At 40.2% G+C, this 27,101-nt stretch overlaps 1 protein-coding gene across 5 annotated transcripts in view; it reads left to right on the top strand.

The window, feature by feature from the left end:
* The first annotated feature begins 934 nt into the window (after positions 1-934).
* cep85l (centrosomal protein 85, like) overlaps positions 935-27,101 on the top strand; it is a 69,250-nt gene continuing 43,083 nt past the window's right edge. The window contains exon 1 of one of the 5 annotated variants that reach the window (XM_047388656.1): positions 935-1,229. In XM_047388656.1, coding sequence (XP_047244612.1) covers positions 1,181-1,229 — 49 coding nt within the window. In that variant the 5' untranslated portion in view covers positions 935-1,180. The remainder of the gene's footprint in view (positions 1,230-27,101) is intronic. The other 4 variants (XM_047388654.1, XM_047388653.1, XM_047388655.1 and 1 more) reach the window with 4 other exon arrangements.

Here is a 27,101-nt window from a genome sequence, read left to right as displayed (position 1 = left end):
GATAATTTCTTGTGATTTATACAGCTGTGTCTAAGGATTCACAGTCAGGTAAAACAAGATTTGCATATTTTATTTCTGAACTAAACGTATCGTTGAAACAAAAAACATCAGATCATTCAGCTGTCTTTACAGTTGAAATGATTGCAATTCTGACAATGTTACAGTGGGTAGAACAAAAGAGAATAGAAAGAGTTCTTATCTGCTCAGATTCACTGTCATCCTTGATGTCGATTATGGGTTTCTCATCCAAAAGCTGCATAGATTTAGTATATGAAATTTATTAAACTTTATTTAGACTTACACAGTTAAGTTCATGTGGGTTCTTGCTCATAAAGAGATTGAAGGTAATGAAAAAAATGGACGTAACTGGAGAAAATCGAGAAGAACAAGCAGTCATAACAAGATTATGATTAGGACATACTTGGTTATATAAAACTATACATATATTGGGTACACATCCCATAGGCAGATGTGATTGTGGAATGGATTTGGAAACTGCAGAGCATATTGTAATCCATTGTGAAAAGTATAGGATGAATAGAGAAAAATTAAAGCAAGAATTATGGTGTGGAAACATTAAAAGTGAACATAGTATTAGTATTAGAACATAATATTAGTTAAACATTAAATGATAGAGTATTTATAGGATTTTTAAGGGAAACAGGGTTATTTGTAAGAATATAAATTAGGTCAAGATACTCTGGATAATGTACTTTAACATTTGATGCCACCCGCCAATAATCCCAAAAAGAAGAAATATCCACTACCTACGTCAGTAGTGTATCACGTTCAGTTGTTGAATAAAGATTTTGGAGAAAAAAAGGGATTTTCCGGTGCTCCTCTCTGCAGACCCGGAGAACGCAGATTCTGAGCCTTTCTGTTTTTGCGACAGTGCCGTCTGGCAGACACATGCTACTCGCTGCTGCTGCTGCAGAGGAGGAGGAGGAGATTCATCCCTGCGTTTTGTAGAGGACGTTCAGCACAAAAAGCTGCTGGCTCACCTAAACACGGGCGATCATTTATGGTAGAGTTCGTTTTAAAAGGCAACCCAGACGGTTGGTTCAGTTGTTTCAGATGAAGTCATGTCTGAGCCAGTATCCATGTTTTATCTCGAGAGGTTTTTTTCCTCTTTTGTCTTCTGATCGGATTCCTGTTTTCCTGCACCCTGAAATCAAACACAATGTGGTACAGAAGTCACTTTAAAGCCGGATGTGAAGCTAAAAAAGCAGGTAAGAGGGGTGGAAGTCTTTGTTGCATGAATGCATGTGACCAAGCCGGATGGTTGAATTTTAGGAAGACAATGAAGTTAACATCGGATTCAAAGCTTCTGATTCGGCCCTTGGCTAAAGGGCAATTCTGCTGCATTTAATAACTCTGACTACCTTTAATCCGCAATAGTTTATCTAAATCTAAAACTCTTAAGATGATCAAATCTGAAATGGTTTGTTTTATACTAATAAAAGAATCCACAGAAAACACAGTTTGTGATTTTAAAACCCTTTTTTTGGTAAATGGGGCCCGGCTTCAAAACAACATCAATGATCTTATTCTACACCATTGGTAGAATATATAAATAAATTGTATATGATTTGTGAAATTGTGACATTGATTTCCAAATAAATGCAAACTTTACATTAATTTGAAAAACGGAATTTGAACCACTGAAGTCTTTTTATCACCTTTTGTTGCGTCCTTAGCTCAGGTGCTTCTGATGTTCTCTCCGGTTCTTAAGTAATTTGACACAAGGAATGCAACATTTGTAGCCAACGTGTTGAATTCGTCTGTGCATTGTGGCGCTTGATGCGCTGACTTTAGCCTCAGTTCTTCAATGAATTTTTCTTGACAGTCCTCTCAAGATAGTTATCCCTGTATATCCCTGTGCACCATTTTCTAACACACTTTTCTCTTCTACTTACCATGTAATCACCCAGTTATTTGTAACATTTTAATTTGATGTGTTAATTATGACTAGTACATTCTTCGATGTAGTCCCATTTTAAGTATAGAGCTAACTTTCTCCTTGTGCCTAAACACCTGATTTCATGACAACCTGTTCCATTGTCCAAAATCTATTACAAGACTCACCACAGGCCTCTCTGGGTTCAGTCTCTGCACAAGCCAACAAAACTACTCTTCTAGCTCATTCACAATTTTATGATAAATTACCCCAACCTAACCTGCAATGCATTTACTTATGACCCTTTTCCACTGGCTCGTTTTAGCCAGCACGGCTCTGCACCACTCGGTACGGTAACTGTTGTGTTTCCACTGACCCGCCGACGGCTGAAGCCCCGCCTCCAGCCATGAGTGTACAGCGCTGTGCTGCTATTAATGTTACTGTTACATTGTCACATTAAGGTAATCTGCGTGAAATGATAAAAAAAATTATAAAAAAACAAAAACATAAATAAACTAAATACTAATAATGTTTGTATTAATGTATCTGCAAGAATGTCTCATTCATTTTTTATGTCTAAAATGAAAATGAGGTATGCCACCATAGGACTTCATTATTGACCATAATTTTGATGTTATGTTTTTAACACAAACGTAACCACTTTTCTGTTAAAAACATAACATAAATTTAATGAAGCACCCACTCTGATACAGTTGACCCCTCCGAACTACAATTTTCTTTGTAAACTCATACAGTAAAGAAAGGGTGGAGGGGTGGCCACTTTGTTTAAAGATTCACTAAAGTGTAAAAAGCACTTTGTTGGTTTAAATCCTACTTGAAGGACAAGTACCTTTTTGTGTCAATAAATGGTAAATGGACTGAACTTGTATAGCGCCTTTCCACTCATTCTGACCACTCAAAGCACTTTACACTAGAGCCACATTAACCCAATCACACTCACTAACGCACACACATTCATACACCGATACGCAGATAGGTAGGCAATTTGAGGTTAAGTCCCTAGCCCAGGGGCACATTGACATGTGGCAGGAGGAAGCTGGAATTGAACCCACAACTTTCTGATTGAAGACAACTGCTCTTCTCACTGAGCCACAGTTGCCTAAAGTAGGAAACTTTACATCACAGAACACAAAAGTCACATGTGGCGTTCCCCGAGGGTCCATCTTAGGGCCCCTCCTATTCAATATATACATGGTCCCCCTAACTCAAATTATAATAAACAACATAAGCTATCATAACTATGCAGATGACACACAGCTATACATTACGATGTAACCCCTTCAAGCGCTTGGTAAATGCTTAGAAGAAATCAATGCATGGATGTGTCTAACATTTCTTCAGCTGAATCAAAACTGAAGTAATATTTTTTGGACCAAAGGAAGAGCGTTTTAAAGTTAGCACACAGCTTCTGTTAATACAGCTAGAAACCACCAATCAGGCTGGAAACCTGGGTGCAGTGATGGACTCAGACCTGAACCTTCAGAGGCACATATAGACAGTAACAACTATCACCTAAAGAACATCTCCAGGATTAAAGGACTAATGTCTCAGCAGGACCTTGAAAAACTAATTCATGCGTTCATCTTTAGTAGAACTGATTACTGCAACAGTGTCTTCACAGGTCTGCCTAAAAAGTGGATCAGACAGCTGCAGTTGATCCAGAACGCTGCTGCCTGCGTCCTCACTAGAACTAAGAAAGCGGAGCATTGCACCCCAGCTCTAATGTCCTTACGTTGGCTCCCCCTATCTCAAAGAACAGACTTTACAATACTACTGTTAGTCTATAAATCACTCAATGGCTTAGCACCAAAATACATTACAGACTTGTTGTCAGTGGATCAACCAGCCAGACCTCTCAGGTCTTCTGGCTCAAATCTACTCTGCATACCCAGAACCAGAACCAAACATGGAGAAGCAGCTTTTAGTTCTTATGCTCCACTAATCTGGAATAAACTCCCAGAAAACTGGAAAAGCGTTGAAACCCTAAGTTGCTTTAAATCAAGATTAAAAACGTATTTGTTTAAAGTCGCCTTTGACTGTGGTATCTAAACATAAGTAATCAGTACAACTTTCCTTTCATTTTCTTAATAATTTTATCATTCATTTTTTATCTTTTATATTATCTTATCATTTTAATCATTCATTGCTATTCTCTTTATTTGTGTTCATTAATTATTTAATTACCTTTATGCCCCTGTAATGTACTTTTCCTATTGTGTCTCCTTCTCTTTTTTTGCATGTACAGCAATTGAATTGTGTTGCTGCTGAAATGTACTATATAAATAAACTTGCCTTGCCTTTCCAGTGACTCAAACCTGACTCACAATAAAACGTTTGTGAGCTCGTACCAGTTCTACAATGTGTGTATCAAATTCAAACGGCGTTGATCTGGCTGTTGCACTAAGCTTAATTATAACTTAATACTGATCATTATAATGTATACCACATCATTATAATGATGTAAATATGCCTCCCATATTTCTATCAGGGAGATTGTCACCACACCCACTATGTGTAATTACTTTAAATCATTAAAATTATTTAGGATGTCACATAAAAAGCATTACCTAGAAGCCTGCCAATGCACTCGAGTTTAAACCAACTCATGAAAATGCTCTATTAAATAAATAAAATGGAATGAAGTCATATTTCAGTGTATTTAGGTGAGTTTTGAAAAGGTTTGCGTGGATGTCTGCTCACTTTCATGCAGAGTTCATTTCTCTACATCCCAAGTTGTGCGTAAAACATTGGGCTGCAAGGTTTTTGTACATATGCATGCTCATTCATGAGGCCCCTGAAGTGACAAGATATGACTTTCAATGAATGTGTGCCCTTAAAGTGGAATTAAACCCCAAATACATTTTTTGCAGATAAACTTTATAAATCGGGCACATTTAATGTTATGTGCATTTTTTACATTTTAATGTAAACATTTTGGGCTGCACAGTGGCACAGTTGGTAGCACTGTTGCCTTGCAGCAACAAGGTACTGGGTTCAATTCCCGGTCGGGGGTCTTTCTGCATGGAGTTTGCATGTTCTCCCCGTGCATGCGTGGGTTCTCACCGGGTACTCCAGCTTCCTCCCACAGTCCAAAGACATACCTGTTAGGTTAATTGGTAACTCTAAATTGACCTTAGGTGTATGGTGTGTGCATGGTTGTTTGTGTGTTGCCCTGTGATGGACTGGCGACCTGTCCAGGGTGTACCCTGCCTCTTGCCCATAGACTGCTGGAGATAGGCACCAGCTACCCTGTGACCCACTATGGAATAAGTGGTAGAAAATGACTGACTGTAAACATTTTTAATTCTGCAATATTTGACCTAAAACCATCTTATTACTGCCCTCTTTGGCTTGAACAATGGCTACTGTGGTTGAGTTTTCTTTTTGATACCAATGGTACAGATTACATGTCTACATCACAGCTCCGGGTTGGGTATGGAACCATCTCACTCAGACACACGCCCCTGTAGCGAGTCAGGAGTTGGAATTGCAAGCAATAATCATAATGTTTCATGCTTTATACCTTCAATCAAATGCTTTGTCTGAGATAATATAAATCTACAGTACTGTGCAAACGTTTTAGGCAGGTGTGAAAAAATGCTGTAAACAAAGAATGCTTTCCGAAATATAAATGACTATTGTTTATTTTTTATCAATTTACAAAATGCTAAGTGAGCGAAGCCAAAGCCAAAGTCATTAAGAATCATCTTCAGTGTAAACAATAATAATTACTGGAAGTGATGGTCTGGCCCCACAGAGCCCTGATCTCAACATCATTGAGAGTCTGGGATTACTTGAAGAGAAAGAAGGATGTGAGAAAGCCTACATCCACAGATCTGTAGTTAGTTCTCCAATATGTTTGGAACAACCTCCCAGCCGAGTTCCTTCAAAAACTGTGCAAGTGTACCTAGAAGAATTGATGCTATTTTGAAGGCAAAGGGTGGTCACACCAAATATTGATTTGATTTACATTTCTCTTTTGTTTATTCACTGCATTTTGCTGATTGATGATGGAGAATAGGAATTAGATTACTTCATAAAATGTGATTATTAATGTTGAGTTATTTATGATTAAGTTACAGACCAAACATTGGAGTTGTTTAAGTTCTTTATTGTTGTTCAGTTCAGACATTTTTAGACACATTTTGGAGAAGCAGGCAGACTGGCCATCCTTTCTGTATAGAGAGAGTGTACATATAAATGTCAATCTGTGTTTCCTTAGATTTCTGTTGGTTTAACTTATTAGTTTAACAATATACCTGTTTAATTGAAAGAACCTTTTCCTGGTTTGAGTCCTCAGCATGGCGTGGCAGGTGGTGGAACTACCTGCGTCGCTCTGCTTACTCTCCAAGTTTCAATATGTCTTATTATCTAGCTGCCACTTTCCCTGGTCCTCCTGACCACACTCACCTTTAACCCTCTTCGCTCATCCCCACACTTGGCCGTGCCCCTCTGTCTCTCAGCATTGCCTACTTTGGTAGCATTTTTAAAAATATTTGTCTGGGTGTGGGGTTATGCTTTTATATCGGGTTTAGTTCCACTTTAAGCAAGAAAGGGGTCATTGAACTGTGGAAGCAAGCTACCAGCTGAGAGTACAGGAGTAGTTGGGCATCTTTTTTAAGTCGGCATCACCACTGTGTACAGGTGTGTACAGGAGTTTTTTTGCCATTGCAGATATAAAAATATTCTTGTTGCCTTCCAAGCCCTTAGCCCAAACATATTTTTTATCTCACTATAAATCTTGACAGTAAACTTGTCTTTTAAAAAAAAAAAAACTTCTACTTTTGTTTTGTACATATTACAAAAACTTTATGACAAATGGAATGATAGAAGAAAAAAGCTAAGAATAATCCAACAGTTGTATAAATCACTTTTGGTATGATTTGGTCAACAGAATTGTGAACCATTAAGTTATCTGTTAAAAGAAATAAAATTCCATTAAACACCAGGCTAGCATCAGGAAATACAGTTGCCAGGATGGCACAAAATTCCTTAATATAAAAGTGCTATCACTAAAGAGTATACTTTCTTCTGAACTGGCACATCCTAGAATAGAGGCATTTCTGTGATGACTTCACCCAGTAAAAAAATTTTTCTTATTTATGTAACCGTTTCTTTCAAATAAACAAATGTCAATGACAAATTCTTTGGTTGTCCTTATTACTCCTCAGCAATGTATGCTCAGATAAAATACAAAATCATTATGCAAGCATATATATATACTAGCCAGCCTAATACTGTGCTAGTGAAGCCTTGATCCGAACATGCTTGACATGACGAGCTAGACGGCTAATATTGTACCTGCTGTGACGTTCTCTGCGTAATCCTAAAAGCTCGTCCTAGATGCATTTTTTCCAATTTATTGTTGTTCCAGCAAGACAAATGGTGCACATAGTCCAATAGCCCGAAAACAAACATGTTCACAAAAAAAACAACCTGACAGCAGTCTTCACACAAAACTCTGCCACCTCGGTCAAACCCGTATGCCCCTTTCGGGTCAACACCTGTCAACTACCTGTTGCTCCCTCACCCATATACCTGAGCGGGCAGCACCATCTAGTGTACAAACAAGTCGTTCCACACATATTTGGCTCCTACACACCGGCCCCTAATTGACATGTTATACAAATATGACAATTCAAAAAATTACCATAAAGAAGACAAAATATGTGATTCACATATGGCCTCTAGCGTTAATTATACCCCATACACCTAACAAAGTTTACAGATTGGTCTCATAATAATACTGGACTCAGTTTTCAACTTGACAGATCTCACAAGGTGTGACTATCTGTAAAAACTCCCAGAACCTTTCCAAGAGGCCAGGATTCCCAAGGGACAGATGAGTCCATAATGGCCACGTCTCCCAACAGCATGATTTTTCAGAAATATTCTTGTACCCACCTCAGAGACTAAATGTACATCCTTCAATCAAACGAGGTGTGAAAATTATGACAGGTGAGCGGGACTTCCGGTGGCTGGGACATCCTAGGGCGGGACTTCCGGTGACGTAACCAGATATCATCATTAATCGGATGTCGTCATTAGCCGGATGTCGTCATTAACCGGATGTTGTCATTAGCCGGATGTTGACATTACAAGGAAGCGAATCTTTCTAATTGTATGTTTTTAGATGTTTTTTTACATCTAAAAACAAAACATGTAGTTTATCCACTTTAAAAGGTCACTCAAGTTAATGCAAGCACGTCACACAAAATTCTGATAAAAAGAGAACCTGACAGAATTGTAAATTCATTTTGTTTTAACGCAGGGGTTATTTAGATGGATGTTTTTACATCTAAAAAACAAGGAGACAAAAAGTAGATACAGAACCTTTCTTCCTCTGCTCAAATGTTTGAGTAATCTAATCTGCACCAGTAACTTATAGAGATGATCTAAAAACAGAGAAATAAATGAACTGAGAAGAAAAAAATTGTTAAAAAGTAAGCCAAACATGGAATTATCTATTTATGAGTGCTCAGTATAATGTTTCCAAATTAGAAATTTATTCTACAGCTAAAAGACCTTGTGTGGAATCATGAGAGACTCCATTTGGTAAAATGGATGATAATTTTAGTTACCTTAAGCTTTTCTTTTTTCATTTTAGAGCAATAGTTATTGAATATTTAGAGAAAACAGTCATCCTGTAACTGCTGCCTCGTCATTCCGATTCAAAGTCTTCTTCTCATATCACGTACGAGGCGGAGGTTGTATCCTGTAGGTGTGGTCTATGTTAAACGTCACAAGAAACTGAAAAAAAAAAAAAAAGTTAAAAAGTACTCAGACATGTCACTGTTTATTGAATTAAGCCAGACATCCACAGCTGTTTCTTGCGTATTGTCTCAGACAGTCTTCACACCAACTGTAGTCAAAGTAATTAAAGCGACGGTGCTCCTTCCCTGCCCAAAGTGTCGACCATTGTCTCAGACAATCCACATCCACTGTTTATTGAACAGGTGATCAGACCTCAGACATGTCACTGTTTATTGAATTAAGGCGTCTGCGTTGTTGCTGAGGTGTCTCGAGAGCTGTGTGTATATTCTTTAATGCGAGAAAGAAAAGAAAAAAAGACCAGAGAGCAAAGTGTACCGGAGTCAAATTCCTTGTTTGTACAAACGAACTTGGCAATAAAGCTGATTCTGATTCTGATTAAGGGAATAGGAGAGAGGATTTGTCAGCTTAACTGTCAAATAACAAATATTTGAAATAAATGCATTTTTTCCTGCCTTTGTCTGAGCATCTTTCCGTCAGTCATTCACCGTTGATTTCATTTCATATTTTTTGCCCATTAGTGCTAACAGTCGTCATTCTCTGTAATGCTGGCAGACTATCTAAAATATGTCTTGCTTACAGATAAGCGCTTCTCTCTAAACCTCCCAGGAAAAAAAAAAAGGACATTTAAAAATTGCTGTCATTTCCTTTCCTCAAGGCACCTGAGCAAGTCTTTTGTACTTGTTGTAATAGGGAGCCGGGGTTTCATTAACATAACTTTTAAATATCTTTGCCGTGAATTGGGGATGGGTTTGGTTCCTCACTGATCACTTTAGAGACACCTGCGAAATTCCTTTCAATCCAATTAAATTCAAAGTAAACACAGGATTAAGCCACATTTTAGCACAGTCAATATGACATGACTAGTGAATGCATGATGGGGTAATAAAACACCAACTTCAGTCCATTCATTTTTTTATCAATCATATTATCAGTCAGACTGACTGATAATATGATTGATAAAAAAATGAATGGACTGAAATTTATTTATTTATTTACTGAATAACAGGTATTTTAAAGTCTATTCTTTGAGATATGGGGAGCCAATGTAATGACTAAAGAACTGGGGTTATTAAATGAAATCAACGGTGAATGACTGTCGGAAAGATGCTCAGACAAAGGCAGTTTTTTCGCATTAAAGAATATACACACAGCTCCCGAGACACCTCAGCAACAGCGCAGACGCCTTAATTCAATAAACAGTGACATGAGAAAATTGGAGATTGGACAGCATTTGTCGCCTCATGCAGGACGTTATCGACCTACAAATGCGTCCTTCAAAGGATGCAGTCCTGCATCTGGACACAGCAATAGTGAATGACATCCATGAATCAGTAAATCTGTGTTTGATTCATCTCTGGCTTCAAGGACCCGGACGTGTGACCCAAAAAACTGAATTATTTCAGACCAGAAAGTGAAAGTAATCCTACTGAATTTTCAATACAAAGCAAAGCAATTTTTAAAGCAAACAATTTCAGTTTTAAACCATTATATTCAGTTTCAGTTTAGTGAAATTCATTTTCACACCAATGCGTTTATTTTCAAAGTAAACAAATACAGATTCAGTCTGAGCAATTCAAATTCAGTTTCTGATGGCACAAGTTTCTTCCCATACCCACCATCTGCTGACGTAATGCGGCACAGCAAGAAAAAAAAAACAACCAACAAGCCGTGACTAGACTTCATACTTATACATGAGACACACAAACGAAATCTAAGCACATTATCTCTAGAAATTAAGTTGATTTTAGTTACTTTAGTGAACACTCATTACAGTTTCAGTTAGTTTTCGTTTTTTTGCGAAGTCTCGTTTTTATTTTTAATTCTGGCAGAATCCTCGTAACAGGATTAGCAGCATTGCTTTAAGGGCCATCCAATGTACCGCCGGCAGATGCTACACCCTTCAATAATCTTTTTTGCATAAAGCGAAGAAAATACCGGTCCTCTTCTGAAACAATAACCTGATGAAAAATGAATATAATGTCTCCCACGACAGCTATTGGCTCCTGCCTAAACCTCATGAGGACGCCCAACAGATTGCTAGTGAGATTGGGACCTGGCAGCAGCTCACTATTCAGGGACACTCCTTTGAATGTTGCAGCGCAGTCAAACACCACGCACAATGCTCCCTTTCTAGGATAATTAATCCCATGGTGGGGAATATACCAGATTCTTAGGTTGTCACACTATAACAAATGTTCAGGCACACACTGTACATAATTACATGAATGTATGTACTCCACATACTCCTGGTGAAAATGGTGGTTAATTTTAAATCTCTTCTTATGACCTTGTGTCCTCTGCTTGGCATAGCCACATTGTTTGGTAACAGACATCCATGTTTTTAAAAGGCAGCTTCAAACAATACTTTCCTTTAGGCCTGTGCGGTATACCGGTTCGTACCGACAACTGGTTTTTATTTTGTTCATGATATACATTTTTCATATACCGCTATACAGCCTAAACAATGCCTGGGACGTGCACAGTGGGAAATTGTCCACCGGGGATAGATATCACTACTGCACACAAACATCACAGTGCATGCTAAGGAAAGTATTGAAGGACAATTGCGGCAGACAGAAGTTATCATAGTAAAGCACAATTTGTTTTTTTGTGGCACTAGAGGCCTTTATTTTTTAACAGTACATAGATAGGAAAGAGAACAAAGAGAGGGGGAGACATTCAGCAAAGGTCGCCGGGTCCGGGACTCAAACCCGGGACATCCGCATCGAGAACTATAGCCTCTGCACATAGTCGCATGCTTAACCCCTACATCACCAGCGCCGCGCCCACACATGTTGTTGAACCAGAGGAACCAATTCCAAAAAGAGGAGCCACGTTTGTGGTTTGTAAGTTCTTCGGCTTTAAAAAGTCAGATGTGGACCAAACAACTATTTTTTGCAATGCTGTCGTACGAAAGTGGCTTCACCACCTTTGCTGAAAACACGTTTTAAAGTACAGTGAATGTCTTAAGCTAAGATTCACACCCTCCACATCCACAGCTAAATCTGCAAGTAGCAGTCAGACTTCAATTCAAGACGCTTTCTAAAGGGACTGCATATTAGAATAAAAGCTAGAGTCATGTTATAAAGACTCTTATCTTTTGAATTGTTAACATTCCTCTAGTGAGTGAGCTTGTAAACAAAAAATACAGCAATCATGTTGATTTCCTCCTGTAGCAGAATATAGCTGTTTGAGCTCTCCAGGAATCTTTATAGAGATGTTACAGTACTGGGCACTACATTTCCCTTAAACTTGTTCCTGGGTTGTGGCCTTTGATGATTGAGAGATGTTGCACTTGAGCTGTAATCTTGTAGGTCTCCGAAGAAGGAGTCTGATAAAACCTTGACGTGATGCCATATCACTGAATCCAGCCCTGTATCCAGTTGTCTCCAAAATATCATGGGCTTTACTTCTCCAGCGCTCTCGTACTTTATATGGCAACTTTGCAAGGATTGCTCATATTCACAGGCATATCCAGCTCCTGCATAACATTGCAACAGCCATGCACAAACGAGGAGTAACTGTAGTGAACTCATATCCTCCGTTCTTATTGCTGGCCAAGCAAGTGTATTATTAATATAGCAGTTGCAGCCTTGTAAGGATTTCCAAAATGTTCCTGTAAGTCGTTTCTACTGCAGCCATGCTGTACAGGGGTTGGACAATGAAACTGAAACACCTGGTTTTAGACCACCTGGTTTTAGACCACAATAATTTATTAGTATTGGCCTCCTTTTACGGCCAATACAGTGTCAATTCGTCTTGGGAATGACATATACAAGTCCTGCACAGTGGTCAGAGGGATTTTAAGCTATTCTTCTTGCAGGATAGTGGCCAGGTCACTACGTGATACTGGTGGAGGAAAACGTTTCCTGACTCGCTCCTCCAAAACACCCCAAAGTGGCTCAATAATATTTAGATCTGGTGACTGTGCAGGCCATGGGAGATGTTCAACTTCACTTTCATGTTCATCAAACCAATCTTTCACCAGTCTTGCTGTGTGTATTGGTGCATTGTCATCCTGATACACGGCACCGCCTTCAGGATACAATGTTTGAACCATTGGATGCACAAGGTCCTCAAGAATGGTTCGGTAGTCCTTGGCAGTGACGCGCCCATCTAGCACAAGTATTGGGCCATGGGAATGCTATGATATGGCAGCCCAAACCATCACTGATACACCCCCATGCTTCACTCTGGGCATGCAACAGTCTGGGTGGTACGCTTCTTTGGGGCTTCGCCACACCGTAACTCTCCCGGATGTGGGGAAAACAGTAAAGGTGGACTCATCAGAGAACAATACATGTTTCACATTGTCCACAGCCCAAGATTTGCGCTCTTTGCACCATTGAAACCGACGTTTGGCATTGGCATGAGTGACCAAAGGTTTGGCTATAGCAGCCCGGCCGTGTATATTGACCCTGTGGAGCTCCCGACAGTTCTGGTGGAAACAGGAGAGTTGAGGTGCACATTTATTTCTGCCGTGATTTGGGCAGCCGTGGTTTTATGTTTTTTGGATACAATCCGGGTTAGCACCAGAACATCCCTTTCAGACAGCTTCCTCTTGCGTCCACAGTTAATCCTGTTGGATGTGGTTCGTCCTTCTTGGTGGTATGCTGACATTACCCTGGATACCGTGGCTCTTGATACATCACAAAGACTTGCTGTCTTGGTCACAGATGCACCAGCAAGACGTGCACCAACAATTTGTCCTCTTTTGAACTCTGGCATGTCACCCATAATGTTGTGTGCATTTCAATATTTTGAGCAAAACTGTGCTCTTACCCTGCTAATTGAACCTTCAAACTCTGCTCTTACTGGTGCAATGTGCAATCAATGAAGACTGGCTACCAGGCTGGTCCAATTTAGCCATGAACCCTCCCACACTAAAATGACAGGTGTTTCAGTTTCATTGTCCAACCCCTGTATATGATCCATATGTTGGCATATGTGCACCAACTCATGAGGTTGGCCTGTGGTATATTGTTCCAGATAGTACATACTGTCAGTTTTAGTTGTTTTGATTTCTAGTCCTTGTTTAAAGGCCTAAATGAAGGCTCTTTACTGTAAAGGATCACCATCAAACACCAGAATGTGTCGTGGCAGTAGAGTCATAGAGTGCTGTTGATTTATCAAGGCAGCTGTAATTTCAGTTTGTCTGCTCGTGATACTGAGAAGATCCCTGGGTAACTGTGTACTGTTTGATGATTGGGTTATATTAATATTGTTTGTATAAGAGTCCTTTGCTTGTACTTCAGTTCTACTGTTTTCATTATGAACACCCACAAGGTGGCGTTGGCATGTTGGTGCAATTTCCTTTGGCCTGACATCCACGGGTTTATTTTCAATTAATGACACCTTTAATTTATCTCTTAGTTGAGCTTGAATTTTAATTTCATGTTCAGCTGTCCATGTCCATTGGGTTCTATTTGTAAAGAAGACTTCAGCTTAGCATTATACATTTCCATCTGCAAATCAAATGACACCAACTCAGTCTCCAGAGCAAGCATCTCCTTTCTTTTCCTCAGCTTCTCTTCCTCTTCTTCGATAGCATGTCTCTCTTTCATGGCTTTCACACAAGCCAAAACTGAAGACATATTAACTGCTGCTTTTATTTCAATTTGAGAGAGCCACTTATTCACACTAAGAACACATTCATTATTGGGGATTATTTTGGCTTTAAACTATGTGTCCTGATTTTCTTTATCCTCACATGGCAGTAACCCCAACAAGGACACATGCAAACATTTGGCTTCATCACATACAAGAGCATTTAATACATTTGTTGTATCACCTTTAGACATTATATCATGAATCTCATTTCTTATGTTACCTGTTTTGTTTAATTTAATTCAGTTCAATTCAGTTTTATTTATATAGCGCCAATTCACAACACATGTTGTCTCAAGGCTCTTCACAACAGTCAGGTTCATACATTCAAATTAATCCTAACCATTGAACAGTGCAGTCAGATTCAGTTATTTATTCAAATTGGATAAAAAGTTTTTCTGTCTAAGGAAACCCAGCAGATTGCATCGAGTCAGTGACTTGCAGCATTCACTCCTCCTGGATGAGCATGTAGAGACAGTGGACAGTCACTGGTGTTGACTTTGCAGCAATCCCTCATACTGAGCATGCATGTAGTGACAGTGGAGAGGAAAAACTCCCTTTTAACAGGAAGAAACCTCCAGCAGAACCAGGCTCAGTGTGAGCACCATCTGCCACGACCGACTGGGGGTTTGCGAGAACAGAGCAGAGACACAAAAAGAACACAGAAGCACTGATTCAGGAGTCCTTTCTATGGGAAGGAAAAGTAAATGGATGTAGCTCCTTTAGTCATTTCACCTAGAAAGAAAGAACAGATAAACTCTGAGCCAGTTTTCAAGGTTAGTCTGAAAGAGAGCATATAGAGTTAGTCACAGTAGAAGCTCAGTCAGTAGCCATGTCTAGGAGAGAGAAAGGGTTAAACACTGAAAGACAGGGCCATGTGGATCATTGGTAGAGGGTGAGCATTAAGTTGTTGCCAGCAGAAGCTCGGACGATTCCCCTCTCCAGAAAGGTGTCACAGGTAGACACAGAGTCAGGCCAGGTGTAGCTTTTAGGTAGAGAAAAGAGAGAGAACAAAGTTAAAAGCTGAAATAACAGCAAATAATGCAAAATTGGAGAGTAGTGTGAGAATGTAGCGAAGAGGGTGAAAGTGGTCATTATGTCCTCCAGCAGCCTAAGCCTATAGCAGCATAACTACACAGATAGTTTCAGTTCAGATTATTTAGTTAAATTTAGTTATTTACAACAATGTCCTCTCAAGGCACCCCACAAAGGGTCCCACTGATGGTCATTGTTATACTAAAAACCACAAGGATTGGGATACCTCCCTCTGTCAGACTGATTATAAAAACCTGACTCCCCCTTACTCCATCCAACAGGGAGGGAGGAAGTTCGCCATCCCTGATAAACGAAGCCACTCTAACTATAAGCTTTATCAAAAAGGAAAGTTTTAAGCCTAGCCTTAAAAGTAGACAGGGTGTCTGCCTCACAGACTAAAACTGGGAGCTGGTTCCACAGGAGAGGAGCCTGATAACTATAGGATCTGCCTCCCGTTCTACTTCTAGAGACTCTAGGAACCATCAGTAAACCTGCAGTCTGAGAACAAAGTGCTCTGTTAGGAACATATGGACCAATCAGATCTCTGATGTATGATGGAGCTAGATTTAATTTAAACTTTCTGTCATTCTGTAGTTTATCAAGTTTTTCACCGAAGACCTTTTCTGTTGATTTAAAAGTATGTTTATGAATTTCCCCACCAATATCCAGTTGTACAGTCTCAGTATTTTTGTCCATCTCCATAGTATTCAATGTTACTAGTCCATCAATGTAATAGGCCGCCAACAAGAGTTCACTTCAGGTCAGCGCAATGCAATACAGTGTCATATTACACGCCCCAGTGACCAATGCATTGTATTTTAATGTGTACGTACTAATCGGCCATCAGAAGGTTTGGCTACACATACCTCGTACACCTTGTAATTAAGAAGACCCGTGGTGCTCCTCCTTGACTCCTCGACTGCTGTAGTCCACAGCTCCCGATCACACTGATCCTTAGTGCTCGGCTAGCCATCTATCCATCAACTCCTAATGGCTCCTCAGCCGCAGCAGCCCACAGCCATTGATTCCACTAATCCATAGCGCTAGCTTGGCTATCGGTCCATCCATCAACTCCCAAATGGCTCTGCCAAGCGACTCACTTTGACGTGCCGCTCCGCTGTCCCACAAAGTTTTTACTCATTTCTTTATAAGCTATTGATGCAAGTTTGATGCCTCGGATCAAACTTGGAACTCCCTAGTCGGTTTTTGGTGTACCGGAGGGTTGAAAATTGACCGCTTACAGGCCACCTGGGTTATAGACAGGGTCAGCAAAAACTTGTGTGCCAACTCCAGTAGTGAGTAAGCACGAGTCACCATGTTCAATCTGAGAAGGATTTTGTAGCAGCACAGGGGACACTCTCTGCAACCTTTTGCTTATTATATCCATCTCTTCAACTGTTGTAGTGGTATAGTCATCCAAGGGCAACTGTGTCAGTCTGTCCCATTGCTGTGCCAATTTTCTAAGTTCTGTTTGTAGATTGGTAACAGTTACCTTGCTGTCATACACCACTAGGCACTTGCTGAGTCCTTCAAGTGAAGATTAAGGGAGAGCACTGGTCTGGATAAGAGGGAAGTTTCTGGGATGTAGCAGGGATAAATCTGCATAAGGGGTACCAAGGGTATGGTCTTTTGTGCATGGCCTCAGCAGCTGTGTCAAGAATCTGGTGGTGAACATGGGCTTTTTTTCTGAATCGCTCAGGGTTTCATCCTGGGCCATCTCTCCTGGCAAGACTTTCTACCTTTTCATGCTTTTGTAAGGCAATGCAGCCTCCACATCTAAATCCAGCTTTCCCAGCTTTTCATTTGCCAAATAAATAAAACAGTTAGCTGCATCTTTGACAGCAGGGAAATCTCTTGCCATCTTTTTCAGTAAATCTTCTGTTGTGGTGACCATTCTATGTGCGGAGAGGAGGTCCATTCCTTCGGTCTGTAGGTAACTTGATAGTGGTGAGGTGTTAGCACCATCTCGTATTTGTTATGATTTGGGGTTGTTTGATTTCTGGTTTTTTCTTATGTTTTTCACAGTTAGGGTTTTGACTCATTCTTTTGTTATTATTCTTCTTAGATTTTGAGTCATGCTTCTGTTATTTTCCTGGTCATGCTTTAGTTTTGTCGTCTTGTTCATGTTTTGTCAAGTTTGGTTTTGTTTGTATATTAGAGTCTCTGTTTTTGCCGCAGTCACGTTTTGTTCGGTCTGTCAATTAAGTTTATTCGGTTCACCTGTCCAAGTTAATCTGTCTCCTTGCTCCACCTGGTTTTCACTCCATATTTACACACCTGTTCAGTTAGTCGTTGCGGAAACATTTCTCATTCTCATGCTCATGTCTTCTTGTCTAACCAAGTCTTGTCCTTTTGATCATGCCATGCCTGTCTTGCCTGCCATTTTTTTTTTGTTCCTGCCTCCTGTAGTGAGTGAGTTTTTTTGTTATTAAATCTTTTGCGCTTACCGTCATGCTGCCTTCTGGTCTGCATTCTGGGGTCCTATATCTCGCAAGCCCTAACAGTATTGGAGTTAGCCATCTTGGTATCCTCTGACTTTGGTTCGTGCATTGATGCAAGTGTCTTCAGCTGCATTAGTAAGGAGTGTGGACACCACTTCACAAAAATGCTGCCATGAGGTCTGCCATAGTTTTCGAAAACTTTCCTCAGGGCAACATGTTTGGCCCACCATCTCGTCTCTACAATAGGTGAAACGTGTTTGTGCCTCTTGACCTGGCTTTTAGTCTCCCACACACTCATTCTTATGTATGATTCCCTGATGAATACAGCAATGTCATTAAGCAGGTCAAATAGTGCTCCTTTTTCAATGACATTCTGGGTAGTATCAGAAAACTCAAGATTTAGGACATATGCTCCATCACTGGAGTTTCTGATCCACAGGCCTATGTCCAGTTTTAGAAGGTCAAGGACTTCAGGTAACAGAGTAACAAATGACTGTTCTGTAGTTTTGCTGCACTGTACGACTGCAGCCAGCCTTTCATGGACTACATCTGTGACACCTCAAAATCACAGAACACTGATCTCTCCCTGTTATATCTTGAGTTGTGTCAAGCTGCACAGAAAACACCCCTGCTTTCTTGATATCTGCAGATATGCACTCTTCAATTAATTGCTTGATAGCATCAATTACTGCATTCACGGTTGTTTTGTAAAGGTAGGTGATGAGAGAGCCTTTACCTTGGGTGCCCGAAGCGTCGATCATCTTGCTTTTTTAATTACACTGCTGCGGTGCTCTTTTAAGCACACATTATACTTTCCCAACAATATAATTGCTTTTTTAAAAATTCCATGGTCAAGACAGCCAAGGTGAATGCAGCTTTACTGTGCTCATGCCTGTAGCTTAAGCCTCTCTTTCCTAAGATCTTCACAACCTCCACTACATGTTCCAACACCCAATGTCTCTTCTTAACCTGCTCACGGTGTCCTGTCAGCTGTCTTCCCAAAAATAGGTGATCATTGCTTGCTCCGGAGCAGTTTAAAAAATGTGCCTCAGCACACTGTCTTTGTGCCATGCCTCTCTCATGCTCCTCTTTGGTGCACGTCTCCAGTCTGTCATGCTTCTAATGAAAGCACTTGGATCATTGGGTTTGCTGAAAGCAAGACAAACAAAACTAAATGAAGCATGACGTTGATCACAATAAGATAACCATTTCCATGCCATATTGTCTGATCTATTGAAGAGCTTTTGGACGACAGGGCTTGTGGCATCCTGTTGTGTGTGAAACCTAATCAATTCCTGCATCTTTGTGTAATGAGGGCAGCTAAGATAGTCCATCTATAGTACATCTGCCCAATCAACCTGTGACTGTTTTAATAGTGTTGCTCAACTAAAGAAAAAGAGAGAGGTAAGACTGTCATTTTTCATCTTACCTAGCAATGATTAATCATCCATTTCGCTAAAGCAATGTTTCACTACTATTACATCCAAACAGAGGTCAGTAGATGTAGCTAGTAACTAGTTATATTTACTCAGTTACATTAACTTGGAAAAAAATTTGCCTATTTCAGTTAAATTGTTTTCAGGAAATTGCCTGCTAAAATAGTTTTGTTTCTGCATTTCTTGCAAATAACTTTATATTTTTGTTTGTCTGATTACATAATTATAAAAATTAAACCAGATTTTATGATCAAACAGTTACTTAGTACTTGAGTAGCATTTTTATCAAATACTTTTTATGTTGAAGTAGTGCAACTCTTTCATGAGTACAAATTTTGGGTATTCTACCCACCTCTGCATCATAATGATAGAAAACATAACTTTAGGGCAAGCTAAAATAGCATTGTAAGTTGGACTACTCAGCATTCTTCGAAAACCACGGCAAATATGGGCAAATTTCTCTTTCACTTCCCTCCCGACACACATACAACAGTCCTCCACCTGCATGAAACATCTGTCTTAGTGGCTAACATTACCTCCTCAATCTGGCCCTTCTGTGTCAAGTCTCCCCTCTCCTCCACTTCTAGGCTTTTGTGCCTTTTTTTCTCTTGCCTTCTCTGCGCCCCCCTTGCGTTTCTTTGATTTGTCCATTTTCACACAAAGTGACTTCTTCAACAACTGGGGTCAGGTTGGCTAAATTTGATCAGTTCGACAAGGGGACGAGCTGGGCGGGTCGAGTAGAGCATTCAAGAAAATATACAAATGGGCTGCGTTTTATATACCGCTGCAGACACATTGAGGATTAAATGTATTTATTATTTAAGTAATAATATAAATGTATTTATTTTTTCAAAAACCAGGGCCGCCTGGCCCACAATATGCCCCAGCCTACCGGGCATTGCCCGCTACACCCAAAGGCCAGTCCATCCCTGTATAAGGAGCATCCTTGAAAGGCTGTCGTTCACAAGCAAGGATAGGGCGAGGTTCACCACTGTCACTGTGAACAACTGCAAGAGCAAATTGTCTAATAAATTAAGAACAATGTTTCTCAACATACAAATACAAGGCATTTAGAGATTTAATCATCTGCAGTCCATATTATCATCAAATATTCAGAGAATCTGGAGAAATCTCTGCATGTAAGTGGCAAGGCCGAAAACCAACTTTATATTCCTGTGACCTTCGATCCCTCAGGAGGCACAGCATTAAAAACTGACATAATTCTGAGGCCACATGGATATTACTATGTGGATTGAGAAACCCTTTAGAAAACCATTGTCAGTTAACACAGTTCATCTACAAGTGCAAGTAAAACTCTACCATCCAAAGTAACACCACCAAGAAATGCTGCCAGCTTCTCTGGGCCTGAGCTCATCTTAGATGGACGGATGCAGAGTGAAAAGTGTGCTGTGGTCTGACGAGTCCACATTTCAAATTGTTTTTGGAAATCATCAATGTCGTGTCCTTTAGGTCAAAGAGGAAAAGGACCATCCAGATTGTTATCAGCGCAAAGTTTAAAAGCCAGCATCTGTGACGGTATGGGGTGGATTAGTGCCCATGGCATGGGTGACCTGCACATCTGTGGAGGCACCAGTAATGCTGAAAATTACATACAAATTTTAGAGCAACGTGTGCTACAATACAAGCAACGTCTTATTAGGGATGTTCCTGCTTATTTCAGCAAAATATTGCCAAGCCACATTCTGCACGTGTTACCACAGTCTGACTTTGTAGTAAATAGAGTGTGCATACTAGAAGCCATACATCAAGCAAGAATAGGAAAGAATTCCACCTACAAAGTTTCAACAATTAGTGTTCTCATTTTCCAGACACTTATTGAGTGTTTTTAGAAGGAAAGGTGATGTAACACAGTTGTAAAAATCCCCCTGTCCCAGCTTTTTTGGAATGTGTAGCGAGCATCAAATTCAAAGTGAGTGAATATTTGCAAAAAAACAATAACGTTTATCAATTTGAACATCAAATAACTTTTCTTTGTATTATATTCAATTGCATATAGGTTGAATAGGATTTGCAAATCAATTTTATTTATGTTACACAATGTCCCTGTCAGGATATGACATTTTTGGACTTTGCTTGTGGCTTTGTGTTAACTTTTGTTTAGTTGTTTCCATTTTGAATTGGGCTTCATGTTTATTAGTTCCTTTTCCTCTCTCTATCATTTCCTAGTATGTATTGTATTCCTCTAACTCTTAGTTCCTTTTGTTGTTGCTTTCTTATTATTTTTTATAGTATTATTATTCTTATTATTATTATAATTATTTCACCCATGGATTCTTATTTAGTATCTCTGTGTTTAGTTATGGATTGGTATTTGTTTCACCTGTTCCTGCTGCTTCCCTTCCTCCTTGTCTCACCTGTTCTCAGTTCCCTTGATTCCCTGCCTTTGTCTTTCCCCAGTATATTAGTTGGTTTGATGTCTCTGTTCGGGGCTGGTTCCTTGTGTTTGTTACTACCCCTTTCCCTACCATGACTATGCTTTGTTTATGCTTCGCTTGGAGACTTATGCTACGTTTTGCCATAGTACCTGCAGTGTTTTGTAAGTTTTGGATTTTGACTCTGATTCATACCGGCAGTGTTTTGTTACGTTTTTGACCCTTTGAGAAATAAACTAAGATGCGGCTGCCAAGCTGTTGTCTGCACTTTGGTCTGACCCAAAATCCCTTTTCGACAGTCCCAGCTTTATTGGAATTGGGGATGTGCAAAGGCTGCTTTAGGTTTTAAATAATTTGGTTTTGCTGTGGCCTTAAGTCAGAATGAGTGAATACGGGTTTGAGTTTGCTTAGAAGTACTTTTAGCATTATGGCGTCAATTAATTTAAACCTGAGTTCTTTCCTCGTTTATAATAATCGGCTCATATTTTCCACCGCATGGCTGCACTTCTGCCGCGGAAAAACATTTTGCTGAGCTGATTACAGACCTGGAGAAAAAATACACGGACTCTTTCATCATAATACTGGGAGATTTTAACAGAGCAAACCTCTCAAATGAACTCCCCAAATACAGACAGCATATTAAGTGTCCCACCAGAGATAAAAACACACTGGACCATTGTTACACAGCTTTAAAGGACTCATATCATGCTGTTACCAGGGCTGCTCTGGGTTTTTCGGATCATTATCTAATCCACCTCATCCCAACCTACAGACAGAGACTAAGAGCTTCCAAACCCAAGGTTCACAGTTAAGAAGTGGACTGAGGAATCAAAGCAGATGCTACAGGCCTGCTTTGAATGCACAGACTGGACTGTTTTTGAAACCTCAGCCACTGACTTAAACCAACTAACTGATGTGGTGACATCATACATCAGTTTCTGTGCCAGGATCCTGTTTGTAGACTTCAGCTTGGCCTTCAACACTATCATACCAGACATCCTCCACCAGAAGCTCACACAGCTCAACGTCCCAGCCTCCACCTGTCAGTGGATCAACAGCTTCCTGACAGACCGACAGCAGCAGGTGAGACTGGGGAGCATCTTCTCCCGATCCAGATCAATAAGTACTGGTGCCCCCCAGGGGTGTGTTCTATCCCCACTCCTCTTCTCTCTGTACACAAATGACTGCACCTCATCGGACACGTCCGTGAAACTCCTTAAGTTTGCAGATGACACCACTGTCATTGGACTGATCCAGGACGGTGATGAGTCTGCATACAGACAGCAGGTGGATTGGCTGGTACACTGGTGTTGTCAGAACTACCTTGAACTGAACCCACTCAAGACTGTGGAAATGGTGGTGGACTTTCAGAGAACACTACCCCCATACACCGCTCTCACCATCCTCAACAACACTGTATCGGCCGTGGACGACTTGAGGTTCTTAGGAACCACCATCTCTGAGGACCTGAGATGGTCTTCGCACATAGACACTGTTCGAAAGAAGGCCCAGCAGAGACTGTACTTCCTGAGGCAACTCAAGAAGTTCAACCTTCCACAGGAGCTGTTGGTCATCTTCTACACTGCCATCATTCAGTCTGTCCTGTCTTCATCCATCTCAGTGTGGTTTGGCTCATCCACAAAACAGGACAGGTCCAGACTGCAACAAATAATCAGGACTGCAGAGAGAATAATCAGAGCTGACCTTCCCTCCATCCAGGACTTATACAGGTCTAGGGTCAAGAAAAGAGCTGCCAAAATCTCTGCAGACCCCACATACCCTGCACATAAACTGTTTAGTTTATGTGCAGAGCACTGTTTACTAAAACCAGCCGCCACAAAGACAGTTTCTTCCCCCAGGCTGTTTCTCTGATGAACATTCTGTTGGGACCACAGTCATTGCAGTGCAACATCGAACTGTAAGGTTGGTGGTAAAGAGTGGAGCCACTCCAAAGATGTCATCACAGAGGAGGAGTTTGAGATTATCTGCAGGCGTGTTATAACTAAGGTAACGGCGTTCCTAAAAGACATGGCAAGCCTTTAAAATCTATCAAACAAGGTATGAAGATGGTAAATAATTTCCAACACCCTATACTCTGTTTTAATCTTTTTCTTTCTTATGGTTTGAACTTCAGAAAGTAAGGGTTAAAAGCAGTATTATTATGGTGTGAAAATTATTACATGACTTTTATTTTTGCTTTTTGTTTTTCTTTAAAACATTTTATTAGTATTAGTCTCTGCCCAAGCCTGCCTCACTCCTGTCCAAACACTAACCTCTGAACCAAAATGAACTGTTGAACTCTGCCTTGCTACAGGAACCCAGTGACTCTTTTCACATGGCTGAGGACGGATTGTTAGCCTCAAAGACTGGATTTCATCCCATTCTTCGGAACTAAAAAGGGGGGATGTTGGGACCATAGCCATGGGTTTCAACACTAAAACTCCTGTACATACTTTCCTGGAACTTTTCAAAATAAAGTCCATTAACCATCTTCCAGCACAGCCAGGAAAGAGGGTAACTGCGGACTTCCTGTGGCGCCATTACCCAAATAAAAGCCCCCACCTTTCCACAAGTCTTTCTCTTCCACGCGGCCTTCCAGAGGTACCGGATAGGAGAGGAAAGCGCGCTGATGTCTTTTGCTGGCAAAAATACATAAATTCAACTGGATCCAAAGCCATACGATCATCGATCATATGTGTATCTGGTATTTTCATTCATGAACGGGGAAATTAAGGTGTAAGAGTTGCTTAGATTTTCTCTTCGAGGCCCCACAGAAGCAAAACTGTATCGAGGAGAGATCCCGGTGGAGAAGCTGTTTCTACAAGCCGAGCCGCAAGGACGGACTACGGCTTGCACCACCGTGTTACGGTACTGAACAGCCGCCCAGCCCTCCGGAGCTAACGCTATTGCAGAGCGAACGCAGAGGTTAGCTGAAAACCAACCGCTTGTTGACTGTGGACGTTTATTCGAACTTCATCGCCCTTGGACAACGTTTACTCACCATGGTCAGAGGTTGGGTTTGGGCAGATTAACAGATAGGTTTAACATGAAATGATCTAAACGTTTTCATGTTATGAAGTTTGTTTTGTGGAACCTGGCTATCTTTAGCGCTAGTAGGTTAGCTACGGCACGCGCCGGTTCTAGGTTCTTTGTATGTTTTAAAGCTAAGATAAACTTTATTTAAAGGGTGGTTTCAACCGGAACATTGCTCATAACGCGACGTCCACGCTTATGCATTGTAAACCTGGTATTTTAAAGGTATGTGTTGATTCTGGTGCTACGCTATCTTCTAGCTTAGCACTTTAGCTAGCTTCTTTATTAGCCCAATGGCCAGTCGGTAAGAACACGTGTGCTAGCATTAAGGCTAGTCAACAGAAAGGTTGTTAGTTTTCAAGCTAGTGAATAATAGTCCCTGAACATCATTTGCTAGAGTTGATAACTAAGTAAACACCATTAAGCCCCATTTCTCCAGAAAGATTTGGCTCTTTTCCAAAATACTCAATAATATTTCTTCAAATATTATTTTAATAAATAAAGGCAGTTAATTAGACACCGTTGAGAATTAGTCATCCAGGAGGTTGGTTTTATTCAGCAGATCATTATTTGAAACATTATTTTATTAAAATAATCTTTAATCTGATCTTGCATTGTGAAGGGTTGTCTAAATGTTGCTGATTATTTTCTAAGTTAGTTCCAAAACTAACTTAACTTCACTTCCAGATTCTTCAAGATAATCCTTGGTTCTCAAACATAAACATTGCATGATAATGTTGCATCACTCTTTTTGGTCATGATTTCTAATCATCTTTAATCAACTTGTTTATATTGTACATAGCCCATTAGTCTTAATTATTCTTTAATTCTGCTTGGTAGTTTAGTTGGATTGTTTTAGCAAAGTAAAGAGTTTGTTGATTGAAATATGTTTGACTTTGAGTTGACTTATTTTTGTTAATAAATTCTTGTATTTTAAGAAATTGCGTGAATTCATTCCATATGTGTGCAGAGTTTATGCTGTTCAATAATGCCAGAGCTCGTCTCACACCTTTCTATTCTGTCCTAATACCATCGCCTTAATGGGGCTGGTATTCACAGGACAATCCTTAACAGACCGGAATATTATTTGGTAAAATATTAAAATATTAATATTAAAATATTAATATTAAATATTAAATAATAATCTCAGATTCATATTTACAATAATTCAATAGAGTACAGAACAACAGCATACAGATGTTGCAAATGCACCTTTTCTATTAGATATGTGTATATTGTACATTGTAAATAGTAAATTTGTATATTCTGTAATGCAAAAACAGAACAAAAGAGCAAAGTGTACCGGAGTCAACGTCCTTGTTTGTATGTACAAACTTGGCAATAAAGGTGATTCTGATTCTGATTCTGATAATATCACTTAAGGTGAAATTGTGATTGAATTCTTAAATAAGTAATTGCAACATTCTTAAGATATGGCAAGTAAAAAATTGCCAACGGAGCTTGTAGTTAGCATTGGTACCAGTTAGCCGTCTTCATGCAGGAGACAGTGGCATCAGAATACATTTGTTTGTACAAAGTAATCTGACTGCCAAAATGTCAAGTAAGATAAAAGTTTTTTTTTAATATGTCCTATCAGGCATAACATATGGAGCAGATTGTTGCCTACATGTGCCAGGGCAGGTTTGCTCTAGAAAAAGGTTATCTCAAAACAACATCTGAATTGTGTGATTAACTTTATTAATTCCAGATTCAATCCAACATCAAAGTAGGCAGGTCACATTGATGTAATTATAACCTGTGTTTGCTTGACCTAAAACCATTTTAAGTAATGATGTGTTGGTTAGTGGGTTGTGGCTGAGGTGAAGGAGACCCCACTGCTTTTTCACAACAGATTTTACCCAAGCCCAAAGCCCAAAGTATCTCTAGTGCATTAAACCTAAGGTGCAGGATGGGCCAAATATGGCAGAGCACTGCATGGTGCTCCCCCCATACCCACAAGTCCCACAGTTCAACACCCCATGACATTACTGCTGTGTGGTGTTGCATATGTATGGTAAGGTAAGAGTGTGGGTGCCAAGGCACCAGCATCGATCCCCCCTTGGGAGCCAGGTCCCCAACTGGTCCCCTCTTGTTCTGCCATTGTTCACACCTGCCCAGCACTGACCAAGATTAGGGACACCCCAGAGATCCTGAAGCATACCATGAGGGAGCCCCAAGAGAGCAGAATCTTTTTAACAATGACTGGCCGCTTTGACGCCTTTCAGTCAGGTTTCCGTGGTCACCACAGTGCCGAGACTGCCCTTGTCAGGGTGTTTGATGACATCTGCATAAATGCAGACTGTGGAAGAACCACAGTATTATTGGACCCTAGAGCAGTATTCAACACTGTTGATCAGGTTATATTACCAGAGCGACTGGAGAAGTGGCTTTCTGGTACAGCACTTGGCTGGTTTGAGTCTTACTTGAAGGATAGGAACTTGATATTTGTCAATAGGTAACTTTA

This window comes from Girardinichthys multiradiatus, chromosome 15, assembly GCF_021462225.1.
Source record: "Girardinichthys multiradiatus isolate DD_20200921_A chromosome 15, DD_fGirMul_XY1, whole genome shotgun sequence".
NCBI lineage: Eukaryota > Metazoa > Chordata > Actinopteri > Cyprinodontiformes > Goodeidae > Girardinichthys > Girardinichthys multiradiatus.
The sequence above is the reverse complement of the archived record's forward strand: the minus strand, read 5'-3'. Positions and strand labels throughout refer to the sequence as shown.